At 46.7% G+C, this 13296-nt stretch overlaps 1 protein-coding gene across 1 annotated transcript in view; it reads right to left on the bottom strand.

Annotated features, from left to right (window-relative positions):
• Positions 1-866: 866 nt before the first annotated feature.
• TRIM62 (tripartite motif containing 62) overlaps positions 867-13296 on the bottom strand; it is a 75625-nt gene continuing 63195 nt past the window's right edge. Inside the window, exon 5 of the mRNA XM_056795352.1 lies at positions 867-3234. Coding sequence (XP_056651330.1) covers positions 2684-3234 — 551 coding nt within the window. The 3' untranslated portion in view covers positions 867-2683. The remainder of the gene's footprint in view (positions 3235-13296) is intronic.

Here is a 13296-nt window from a genome sequence, read left to right as displayed (position 1 = left end):
ATGATCCTCTATGCCCATATTGGTCTGCCAGCCTACCTGTACCTCCAATACTCCACCAAGAGTGCCGGTACCGTCTATGCTTAGATGCAAGTCCGGCTCTCTTGCCTCATCTGGCATCCTTGGAGTTTTACTTTGTTTTTAAACTCAAGCTTTTTTCTTCCTCTCCATTGCATTCCCTCCATTCCCCATCTCCTCCCAGCTCTTGGCCAATAAGTTTCTGAGCTCTCTCTGCAAGGGCGCATTCTGTGAGAAGGGTTTGCAATTGTAAAATGTTACACAGATGTCCGGCTCTTAGAATGATCCTTTCTCCTGTCTGTGGCCTTTGCCCTCTCAGTGGTATCTCCCCTTACTCTTGGGAATTCTCCTATTTTTCCCTGCTCTTTTGAAACCTGCTTTCAGGTAAGGATCTGATAAAGTTCCATCCCGATAAGATGTGAGGATCTTTCCAAGCCCTTGAAATCCCACTCCGGTTTATTCTAAGAAGCCGGGGTCTCTAGGATTATTCCTAGGCTGTCTTTCTAGCTAGATCCCCCCAGGGCTGACGGATAACACCAAAGATTTCCTACTTATGCTTTGGCAGCCCAGTCACAGGATTGCTGAAATCCAAGGATTTCTGAATCTTGATTGGATAAAATCCAATCTAATCAAAAAAGGTATTTATGAAGGTAACCCAAACCCAACTAGAATAGGATAAGGAGCTCTAACTCCCTCTGGAAGAGAGGAAGAGAAAGGGAGGGAACTCTTCTCAAAGAAGAAATTGGTCAAAATAATTGGGGCAGGAGTGGGTTGGGGAAATGAACCTAACCAAGACTTAGGGACTCTGCCTATGATCAGAGGTCCCTGCTTATTGAGGAAAACAAACCATAATATCCCGTATCTTTAATTTAATATTATACAAACGCGCCGTCATTCACAAAATGGATATTGTAATTTTTTTCTTTTTCTTTTTTTCCCTTTCTTTTTATAAATACTGCATTCTGGGGAGTGAGGAGGATTGAAGGATTCAGGGAAGGAGAGAGAGGTTGTACAGGTATTGGGCCCAGTTTTCCCAACCATGTCCCTCCAGAATAGCTCCTTCCCGTAGGAAACCCCCTGAGCATTCCCATTCCATTCCATTGTTCCATTGCTGCCCCAAGGTCTCAAGGAGACCCAGTGGGGCTGCTGATTATTAGGCACACTGGGGTGAGGATATGGGGGCTCTGAGCTATGTCATAGTTATTGTTTTCCTATGAGCTAAGATGTTTCAACTCCTGGTCTCACTTTGTGAATACTGGTGATTTGAGAAGAGATCTCAAATTTGCCTGAAAGGATTTAGTTCTGAAATTACTAACTGGACAACCAGGGGCTGTGGTCATAGCTAGAAAAAGCTTCAGGGGGGCAGGGAGAAGAAGGAAATCTCAGTTTTGATTTAGGGGCAGAACAGCCCCCTTTTCTCCCTGAGAATTCAGAGCTGCCTTGGGTAGAGCAATATGAGCTAGGGGAAACTAGGAAGGCTTGGGCCCGATTCCAACAGCAAGCTGGGATCAGGTATGGATGGAGAGCTCTTCCTTTCCTGAAGTGGGCTCCTTGGTCTAGGCTAGACTTCTGGGCAGGTGCGCCACACAAAGGCAGCTACTGAACATCAGCCCATGGAAGTCCTTCGGACTGTCCTTCCCACGCAAAGCTGAAAGCTCCGTGGTCTCATGAGGGATACATGATGCATGGACTGGACCAGACTAGAGTCATTTATTTCCCCAGGATTCAGCCTGGGGCCCATCCTACACTTCTTTTCTTCCTGCTAGACACTTCGTTAGAGTCCCTGATTTGGGTACAGAGTGTTAAATGTGGAGATCTGTTCCCCTGAAGCCTCCTTTCCCATTCCTTCTCCTCATCTTGAAGCTCCATTTGAAAAGCCAAGCTTTGGATCAGGCTGCCTGCCATGATTGCTTCTCACTGAAGGGATCCTGTCCTCATGGCTGGCGTCCTTCCCCCTCCAAACCTGTCTCTTCCCACAAGGGCATGCCTAGACCTGGGGGAAGAGCTCCTCGGGTCCCATAGCCTGCCCTCTGGCAATCCCCTTGCCCAAACCCTACATTTCTTTCTAAAATCTCTGAGGCTGGGGCAGGGAGTCCACGGACTCCTCCAGGGTCTGCCTCCAAGGGGCTGGCATTGAGGGAGCTCCTGAAGGGCTCTCCCTCCCAAGAGGCACTGAGTTTTTTCACTCTCATGCTCGAGAGAGACGGTAGCACTGAGGGAACCCGTAGCCTCCGTGATCAGGAGAGGCTGCTGCTCGGAGAGGCTGTGATATGTGCATAGTCCATGGAAAAAAAAAGGAGGAAAAACAGGAATCTGAGGCAGGTGTGGGGTTTAGAGCTCTCAGGCCTTAAGAAATCCCCCTCTCTCCACCCAGGGGCCAAGAATGGCCCCTGGTCAATGGGGATCCGAGTCAAGAAACCGCCCCTGTGGTGGAGGGGAGCAGCGCTGACCCCTGGCCCAGGCCAGGGAGAAGTGACTTCTCTAGTTCCCTGAGGCCACAGCCCACTGGGGCAGCCACCGTCCGGCAGAAGCGCCAGCACGGGCGCCTGCCGAGGGGAGTGGGCTAGCCGATCCCACAGAGTGGGGGCACTCGGGGAGGAGGCACAGGGAGGCCCATCCCTCCTTCCCAGTCCCAGCTCCCTTGCCCACTCCTCCCGGGCAGCAGCCACTAAATGCGCACCGTGTTAATGCGCAGAGGCTGCACGTTCTTGCCGTTGGCGTGGCTCTGACCCGGACTGAAGTAGGAACACAGCTTCCCTGGGAACTTCTCCCGGAAGGTGTAGAGCCACGACATATCGTCTGCATTGTAGAAGATGAGGAGCCCCTTGTCATAGTCCAAGAAGACGCCCACCTTCTCCAGTTTGTTCTTGACATTGAGCCGGGTCCAGGGCTCCGTGCAGGCGCTGTACTGGTTACCGTCGTGCATGACGATGCAGTAGAAGCCGCGGCTGGGCTGGATCTGGATGCTGCCCTTGCGGCTGACCGCCTCGTGCGCCAGCCCGATCATCCACTGGGTCTTTTCGGACACCACCACCTCCCAGTAGTGGACGCCGCTGCCAAACGCCTCTGAGCCCAGCACGGACACCTCCACGTCGAAGCGCTTCGGAGAGTCCTGCAGGGGCTGGGGGTGGAGGTTCCCGTACGCTACGATTGTGCAGTCGTCTGACAGGATGAGGCGCTGATGGGCAGTGACAGGATCCAGGGTGAGAGCGGCGGGGACTGTGGAAGAACAGAGAGAGCACTGAGGGAGATGATCCAGATTTCCTAATCGAGAGAGGGTCATCCAGGACAGCCACCCTCTGTGGACAGGCATCATTCTTTCTTTGGAAAACTTATGTGGAAATTTCTTATTGTGTAATTGGTAGGTAATAATAATAATACAGGAAGCAGCTGGGTGGCTCAGTGGATTGAGTGCCAGACCTTGAGATGGGAGGTCCTGGGTTCAAATCTAACTTTAGACACTTCCTAGTTGTGTGACCCTGGGCAAGTCACTTGAGCCCCATTGCCTAGCCCTTACCACTCTTCTGCCTTGGAACCAATACACAGTAATGATTCCAAGATGGTAGGTTAGGGTTAAAAAAACCCAACAACCTACTTTCTGCCTTAGAATCAATACTAAGTATTACTTCCAAGACAGAAGAATGTTAAGGGCTAAGGTGATGGGGGTTAAGTGGCTTTCCCAGGATCCCACAGCTTGGAAGTATCTGAGATCACATTTGAACTCGGGTCCTTCAGACTCCAGGCCTGGCTCTCCATCCATTGAGCCACCTCACTGACTCTATAGCAATCATTTTTAATGTCTACACGCATCAAGCTACATACTTTTCCACCTCAAGAAACCTGGAACCCAGCAAAGTTCCAAGGCTGAAAGAAAAGGCCATTTAAAAATCAAAACAATCACGTCTCTAAGACAGCAAAAGGAATAAAATAGTTCCAGGCTAGAGATCTCACTCCTGAAAGTATGCTTCAAGGAGGTCCAAAAGAGAAAGAAAAAAATATATATATATCTACTGAAGCATTTATTGCAACAATTTTTGTGGTAGCAAATCAGAAACAAAGTCAATGTCCATTAATTGGGAAATGACTGAACAAATTCGAGTTATGATGTATGAAAGTAGCAGATTGTTAGCCCACAAGAAATAATATATATGAGGAATTTAGAGAAATGTGGGAAAATAAAGATGAAGAGCAAAATAAGCAAAATCAAAAGAGCAATGCATACAATCCTCACTTGATCTACTCATATCCCTAATCCTTCTCCCACATTCTTATATCTTTCCTCTTTGTGGCTAAAGACCTCTATAACTGATGCTTCTACTTCTTCCCATCTCTTTCTTAACTCTGTGTCAGACTTCCAACCTCATCATTCCACTGAAACTGTTTTCTCCAGTTACCAATATGCGCTCTCCCTCTCCCTCTCCCTCTCTAACTTTCTCTCCCTCTCCCTCAATCTTTCTCCCTCTCCTCCCCTCCCCCTCTCCTTCTCAATCTTTCTCCCTCTCCCTCTCAATCTTTCTCCCTCTCCCCCTCTCTCAATCTCTTTCCCTCTTCCCCTCTCTCAATCTCTCTCCCTCTCCCTCTCTCAATCTTTCTCCCTCTCCCTCCTATCTCTTCCTCTCCCTCTCTCTCACTCTCTCTTTCCCTCTCAATCTTTCTCCTTCTCCCCCTCTCTCAATCTCTCTCTCCCTCTCCCCTCTCTCTCAATCTCTCTCCTAATCTCTCTCTCCATCTCTTTCCTTTTCCTCCCACCCCTCTCTCTCCCTCCCTTACTTTCTAAGGGGCTGTAACAAACTCAGAAGGGCAAGGACTAGGCAAATGGGGTTAAGTGACTTGACCAGGGTCATATAGCTAGGAAGTATATGAGGTCAGATTTATCCCTGACCTGGTTCTCAATCCACTAAGCCACCTAGTTGCCCCATTTACAATCCAATGATCTCTTAATTCCCAAATCTAATGACTTTTCCTCAATCCTCATTCTTCTTGACCTCTCTGTGGATTCCAACACTGTCAGATTACCTTCTTCTCCCTGATACTTTCTCTCAGTTTGTCACACTCCTCTCTCCTGGTTCTCCTCCTACCTGTCTGACCACTCCTGAGTCTCTTGTTCTAGATCTTCATTCAGACCATGCTCACAAATTGTGGCTATCCTCCCAGGCTCTGGGCTCTTTTCTCTTCTTCCTAGATAATATTTTGCTTGGTCAACTCCAGTAGGTTCAATGATGATCTCTAGCTGATGATTCTCAGATCAACTTATCCAGCTCTAACCTCTCCCCAGTCTTGCATCTCCCACTGGTTATCAGACCCCTCAAACTGGAAGTCCCATAGATTGTAAGCTTCTTGAGGGCAAGGGCTATCTTTTACTTCTCTTTTTATCTTCAGTGCTTAACAATATGCCTGGCACCCAGTAGGTACTTAATAAATGTTTGATTGATCTTAAACTCAACTTGTCTAAAAACTGAACTCATTATTTCTCCGTACCCCTACTCCCAATTCTCTTATTGTAGAAGGCATCCCCATCCTCTCAGGCATCCTGGTTAACTACCTAGATGTGGTCTACTCCATTCCACCTTCTCTCTCACCCCTCAGACCCAACCTGTTCTATGCCCCCTTCTTTCCTCTGACATTGCTCCCACCCTGGTAAGGAGGCTCTTATCGACTCCCACCTGGACCACTTCAGTATCCATCTGGTTGGTCTCCCTAACTCAAGCCTTTCTCCATATTAATTTATCTTCCCTTCAGCTGACTAACTAATTTTCCTAAAGCCAAGCTCTGACCATGTCAGACCTTCTTTCAATAAACTCCAGTGGCTCTCTATCATTTCCATGATCAAATACAAACTCCCATGTTTGGTGTTTTTTTTTTTAAACCTTCTGTCTCAGAAGTAATACTGAGTATCTGATTCAAGGCAGAAGAGCAGTAAGGACTAGGCAAAGGGGGCTAAGTGACTTGCCCAGGGTCACACAGGTAGGAAGTGTTGGAAGCCAAACTTGAACCCAGGACCTTCCATCTCCAGCTCTGGTGCTCTTCCACTGGGCTACCAAGCTGCCCCAGGGTTTAGCTTTTAAAGCAATTTATAACCTGTCCCCCTCCTTTGATTCCTGTCTATACCTTACTTCCCTCCAATATACTCTGATCCAATGAGATTCCTTCCTGTTTCCTATATAAGATATTCCATCCCTGGACTCTATGCATTTTTCTCTGGCTACCCCCTGCCTGGAATGCTCGCTCTCCTCATCTCCACCTCTTGGCTTCCCTTTAAAGTTCCAGCTCCAATCCAATCTTTCAAAAATATTTTCTGATGTTCTTTATTTTTATTTTTCTTTAAATCCTTACCCTCCATTTTAGAATCAATACTGTGTATCGGTTCTAAGGCAGAAGAGTGGTAAGTCTAGGCAATGGGGGTTAAGTGACTTGCCCAGGGTCACACAGCTAGGAAGTGTCTGCGGCTAGTTTTGAAGCCAGGATCTCCCATCTCTGGAACTGACTCTCAATCCACTGAGCCACCCAGCTGCCCCCTTTCTGATCCTCTTTAATGGTAATGCTTTTCTTGGGAAGATTATGTTTTATTTATCACGTCAGTAACTTTTTTTCCATAGTTGTTTATGTGCCATCTCCCCTATTCCATTGTGAGCAGCTGGAGGACAGGAACTGTTTTTCTCTTTTCCCTAGCACTTGGCATAGGCTCATGGTGGGTGCTTAATACATGCTCACTGACTTGATATGATCATGACTATAGTAATATAAGGGCAGTGAGGTGATGCAGTGAATAGAGAGCCAGGCCTGGAGTCAGGAAAACTCACTTTCCCAAGTTCAGATCTGGCCTCAGACATTTACTAAACTGTGTGACCCTGGGCAAGTCCCTTCACTCTGCTTGCCTCAGTTTTCTCATCTGTCAAATAAATTAGAGAAGGAAATGGCACACTGTTCCAGTATCCTGGCTGTGTGACCCTGGGCATGTCCCTTCACCCCTTTTGCCTCAGTTTCCCCATATGTGAAATGAGCTGGAGAAGGAAATGGCAAACCATTTCTCTGCCAAGATAACCCCAAATGGGTTCATAGTCACAAATGACTGAAACAACTCAACAACAACTAATAATAATAATGAAGTGAATGGAACTAAAATGAAGAAGACCAGGGAAGAGACAAAGAGGCATGTCCTTTCTTTTGGCAGAGAGGGGGCAGCTCTTGCACACATGGTTACAGGCAGGCACCTGCTCTTGCTGGACTGTTTTCCTCTGTTATATGAGGGAGTTTTGGGGATGGGACAGCAAGGAAAGATGATATAACTAAAAATGTATATGATGCAAAAAATGAAAAGCTCCAACAGAGACTTATTTTTTTCCCATTAAAATAAGGACAGAATCTGCTTTTAAAGTCCATAGATCTGGGAATGGAAGGGCTGGCAGAGGTCATCCAGTCCAGTTGTCTTTATTTTACAGATCACAGAGCTGAGGCCCAGGGGACACAGGCAATCAGTGAGTTTGGCTTAGACCAGGGCCTGCTCACTGTGCTTGGGGAAGGAGCAAGACAGGAGGGAGGAAGAAGAAGGCTTTCTTGGAGAAGCTGGCTGGGCTGCCAAGCACTCTTCCCTGGGGCACCATTTAATTTCACTCACTTGGGTTCAAGCCCTGGTCCTGGCCCTTAAAAAAACAACAACAAGGAAACAACAAAAAAGTCTGGGCCATGATTGTGACTCAACTTGGGAGATTAGCCTCTGTTTCAAAGGGGTCAGATTTGGGCAAGTCACTTCACTTGTTTGCCTCAATTTCCTCATCTGTAAAACAGGGTGATGATAATAGTCCCTACCTCTCAGGGCAGTTATGAGGACCAAATGAGATAACATATATACAGTGCTTTGCAAACCTTGAACTGTTATATAAATGCTAGCTATTATTATTATTTAAACTTCTACCTTCTTAGAATCAATACTGTGTATCACTTCCAAGGCAGAAGAGAGGTCAGGGCTAGGCAATGGGGGTCAAGTGACTTGCCCAGGGTCACACAGCTGGGAAGTGTCTGAGGCCAGATTTGAACCTAGGACCTCCATCTCCAGACCTGGCTCTCAATCTACTGGGCTACCTGGCTACCATTATTTATTATGATTATTACTATTATTATGATGACTATTAGCATTATTGTTACTATGATTATTATCATTATTATTTCTATTACTTCTATTATTATTAATTATACTACTCTTCATTCACACAGACAGTCAAGAACAGATCTCTATGTCCTAAAACACAAGGCATGTTTAATGGCTAAGGTCCAATTCCAACAACAGTCCTTACTGAACTGGCTCGCCATTTCCAGGACTACTCACCACAGGTCGCCATTTGTTCAAATAAGTTTCTTCCTGGCACACAGCAGATAGTTAATGAATGCTTTCACTCATTCATTCCTTGACCGTGACCAATATTCAATTAAAGTGCTTCTATTATATAAATAGATTGGATTTTTATGAATTTTGCATTTCACACCAAAACATAGTCTCTCTGAACGCTCTTTCTTGGTTTGGAGAGTCTCACCCAGAGCAAAGGCAGCATTAAAAAGACTAGTCTTATCCGTAGAGTCTTATCCATTTTCTAATCTGCTGTTTTGTCTTCCCTTGCTGGGGACATCTGCTATCAGACGAACACGTCTGTAATAATATCCTCCTTGATGTACCCTCTCCGGCACTGCAGGGAAAGCAAAGGCTAACAAAAAAAAGAAGAAAAAAAACCCTAACACAGTTCCCAATTTCCCTGAGCCTCAGCTTTTTATTTTTAGAAGAATCCCTGCTCCAGCTCTTTTTTGGGGGGAGTTGAGGCGAGGATTTGTGGCTTGGAGGCTGTGCCGTGTTTTTGCATTTCTTGGAGACTGACTCCTCAAAGGAAGGTGGCAATGTTCTCACTGCTATTCGTAGTCACCCCGCTCCATGCAATAAGCACGTCTCTGCCTCTCTGTCTGGAGGTGACAGACCAGAGGTGCCCCAAACTGTGCCCTGCATTTCCTCAGACCAGTGTAGGCTCCCACAGTAACTGGATGGTGGCTTAGACGCCTTCCGCTATTCACCAGCTCCTTTACCCCCCAAAATCTGCCTCAGTAACAAGTCTGTTCCTGACATTTCTATGTTATTTCTAGATAATGACAAATCGATGGGCATTGATTAGGCTCCTGCTCTGGGCTTTAACATGCCTGCACTCCTCTGGTCAGTCCTCATGGGTCCTAAGTGTGGCCTCTCCAGACAGGCACAGGCTCAGAGATTGTTTGCAAAGCTGGAAAAGCCTCCAGTCACCAGAAAATGCTTTCCAGGCTGCCCCACATCCTGTGGGACATCGGACTTCCCTGCAGCATTCCAAGTGGCTGAGGAATTCTCGCCTGGAGCCAACCAAGGCTGGGCCCCCAGAGATGGTGCAGAAAGGGACTAAATGCTCTTTGTTCCCGGGCTTGCCGACTTGGAGGCACGATGGGAAACGGAAGCATCCCTTGATGTCGACGGAACTTTGCCTGACCCCAAGATTCCCTGGCACGTCAGCAATTTTAATGGGCAAATCATGGCAGCAGGAAAGAGCGGGGAGGGGGGAAAGGGAGGGTGTTGGGTTAGGAATGGAGGGGTTTGCTGCATCTGCTGCCATCTTCTCTGTTTCTGTCTCAGTCGGGGAAGGAAAGCTCAGTTGAGTCGAGTCAACAAGCATTTATTAATCATCTTCTAAATACCCGGCACCGTGCTAATGCCAGGCCTGCCTTCCTTCTTCCTTCCTTGGTTACTTCTAAATCACTTTCAGGGCACTAACATGCTCCTTTTTCAAGATCCACACCATGGACTTCCACCACCCTTCTCCATGGTCATCAACCACCCTCCATGACCCTTCCACCATCCCTGAAGACTTCAGATCCTCCCCATTGAGGCTCCTGCTGTCATCCTCGGTGACTTCAACCTCCCTTGTCCTTCTCAGCATTCTGGGGTGACTGTGGCTTCGGTTAGATCGCCCCGGGGGTGCTTTCCCAACTGGAGATTCCAGGATTCTGTAAATGCCTCAATGCCAGAGATTTTCATGCTGACTGCAGGGCCTCCCAGGACCTCCTGTCTCCAGACCTGGCTCCCTATTCATTGAGTCACCTAGCTGCCCCTATTATTATTACTTGTTTCCAGATCTCACCTGAATCTGTGGCATCATTTTTGTCTTCCTTTCCATTCTTTTTGGCTTCTCACTCGTATTAAATTTAGTCTCTGTGATAATACATGTATAACCCAGTGGAATTGCTTACCAACTCCGGGAGGGAAACAACATGAATCATGGAACCTGGGAAAACTTAAGTGTAAATTTGTTACTGGAGTAAAAGAGAAAAATTATTAAAAAATAAATAAATTTCATCTCTGTCCTCCAGATGAATTGGAGGCAATGCAACATGGTGGACTGGAATGGAAGTCAAGAAGATCTGGGTTCTTGGGTAAATTATGCGCTCTCTGAGCCTCAGCTTGCTCATCTGTAAAATGAGGGGGAGGCTGGACTAGATGGTCTCGTAAGACCCCCTCTAACTCTGAATCTATGATTCTGTGACCTTGTAAATCCTGGCTCTGCCCATTACAGTCCATGTGCCCAGTAGATTGCAGGCTCCTTGAGGGCAGGGGCTGTCCTTTGCCTCTTTTTGTAATATTAACACTTAGTACAGTCTTGGCACACCGAAGGCATTTCATAAATATTAAGTGGCTGATTGGTGTGACCGCTGGCAGCTCATTTAACTTGTCTGGACCTCAGAATTCTCCTTTAAAAAATGTAGGTGTTCATTTAGAAAACTGTCAAGGCTCCCTCCAGCTTTAAGCCAGAAGCCTGACCCTTGAACACTGAACCTAGGCCATTTCCTCTGCTTTGTTACCTTCTTTATGGCTTAAAGCTACAGACTACTGAATCTGTAAGGGTTCTTCGAGACTAGCTTGTCTAGGGGGTTTTCACTATTCTGCATCCCGGACCTCTGGTGATGCTTATGGATCCTTTCCTTCTCAGTATCATATTTTTATTTTATTTTATTTTATTTCATTCATTCATTCATTCATTCATTCATTCATTCATTCATTCATTCATTTGTCTATCTATTTTATTTATTTTTCAGTATCATATTTTTAAATGCATAAAGTAAGTTGCAAAAAAATTAAAAAAAATAAATCAAAGGTTCCTGAGAATAAAGACATGATCTTTCCCCCATCCAGGTTTACCAAACTTCTGAAATCTATCCTTGGTCCCCGTGGGCGTCTGTGAACCTCAGGTGAAGAGACCCTGATCTAGATTAGCCCTGCCATTTTACAGATAAGGAAATGAGGCTCTGGAAGAAGTGACTTGCTCAAGGGCACACAAACACTGAAGTAGATGAGTATGGAATCAAACCCTGGGCCCAAACTCGTTCTACTGTACCCCCATCTCTCACTTTTTCATCTTCTAAAGACAGTGGCAGCAGCAACAACTGACCAGCTGAAATCCCCAAACTTGGCATGGCAGCCACGTCTTGGCCCAAGCAGACTCCCCTCCTCCCTCAAATGTCTCTTTGACTCTGTAGCTTCTTTTTCGGCTTGCATGATCCCCTCTAAGCAGTCACTGGTACTCTCTCTCCTCACATTATCAACTTCATGCTTATTTGGTTGAGCGCTGGATCTTCCCCTCATCTCTCCTCCTCCTTTCCCCCTCTCGACTCCTAGGAGGACATGAGCTCATAAAATACAGGGAAGGCTTCATTTGGGGCTTTCTAGCCTCATACAAATACCAGATGCTCAATAAATGCTTAGTGGACGGACCTGGAATCCAACAGGCAAGCTTCAGCACTGAGACGAAGGAGATTTAGGGGGCCAGTGGCTACAACAGAGAAGGGAAGCAAAAGGCTCAGGAGAAATGCTTCTGGGCTGGAGGAGTCCCCAAAGGGGCCGGGGGCTCCTCCTGCCCAGCACACTGGGAGCCCCCTCTCAGTGGCCCAGGAAAGGCAAGGAGAAGGAATCTTCCTCTGAAGCATCGCCAGCATCCAGGCTTCCTCTCCAGTCCCACTCTAGAAACAGGAGGCTCATTCCCGGATTGCTTACATCCTACTTGGGGAAACATCTCTCACACAGAAGTAAACACTTGCAAAGCAACATACAAACAAAGGCCAATTAAAATAATTCAGGCAGTGCCAAGGGACTGGAGAGTAAATGAGGACTCAGTGTGAGGCGGGGATAATCAAGGAAGGCTTCCTAGGATAGGTGAGTCTAAAGGAGGGAGGGAGGAACAGGGATTCGAAAGAAAGGAGAGGGAAGGGCATCTCTTAGGTCTTTCCTGAGTGGTACCTGCAGAGAAATGGTGTGGAAAGGAGGATGACGGGCAGTCTAGAGCGTCCACAGCAAGAAGACTTAAGAGAGCTGAGTTTAACAAGTTAGGTAAAAGGCCTGGAAGGACAGGCAAAGGGATCTACATTAGTGTACCATGATTAGGTTGTTTTTAAACCCTCACCTACCATCTTAGACTCAATACTGTGTATTGGCTCCAAGGCAGAAGAGTGGTAAGGGCTAGGCAATGGGGGTGAAGTGACTTGCCCAGGGTCACACACCTGGGAAGGGTTTGAAGCCAAGTTTGAACCTGGGATCTCCCATCTTTGGGCCTGGCTCTCAATGCACTGAGCCACCCAGCTGCCCTCTAGTTCTTGAGCAAGAAGGAGAGAGATCATCCTAAGAGCTGACTGGTATAGAGCAGGTGCTTAATAAAAGCTTGCTTTGTTGACTCGACATTTATAAAGGTCTTCAAAGTTTACAAAGTCTGTTGTTTTTGTCTATCGTCACACTCAAATTAATGCTGTCATATGGTAGACTCTACAGGTATTAGCATCTTCATTTTACAGAGAGGGGAACTGAGGAAAGGGAGCAGCTACAGTCTTGCAAGATTCAAACCTAAGGCTGATAACTCTGCCCGTTATACCGCATTGCCTTGAGCAAGGAGCCCGAGGAAGATAATTCCGCCTGGCATGTGGATCAGTGCTCGGGAGAGATCGTTTTTGTGATACTCCTGCAGTAGCCAAGGAGGGGTGAGGGTTGGACAAAGCCAGCGGTTGAAGAAAGAGACAGGAAGGCACTGAATCTGTGCATTCTAGGAGGAAGTCACAGACAATCCTGGGCTCCCAGGGCATCCCCTCCTTCAGCCTTTATTATACCCAGTAATATTCATCTCTCTACATACCTACCTTGAGCAGCAGTCATGCCGAAGTCCTAAGTCAGTGTCTCCTAAATGAATGAACCTTAGTTTCTTTCTATGGAAAACAAGAACTTGGAATATATGGTTTCTT

This window comes from Monodelphis domestica, chromosome 4 (assembly GCF_027887165.1).
Source record: "Monodelphis domestica isolate mMonDom1 chromosome 4, mMonDom1.pri, whole genome shotgun sequence".
NCBI classification, from domain to species: Eukaryota; Metazoa; Chordata; class Mammalia; order Didelphimorphia; family Didelphidae; genus Monodelphis; species Monodelphis domestica.
This window is presented reverse-complemented; position numbering and strand designations above follow the sequence as displayed.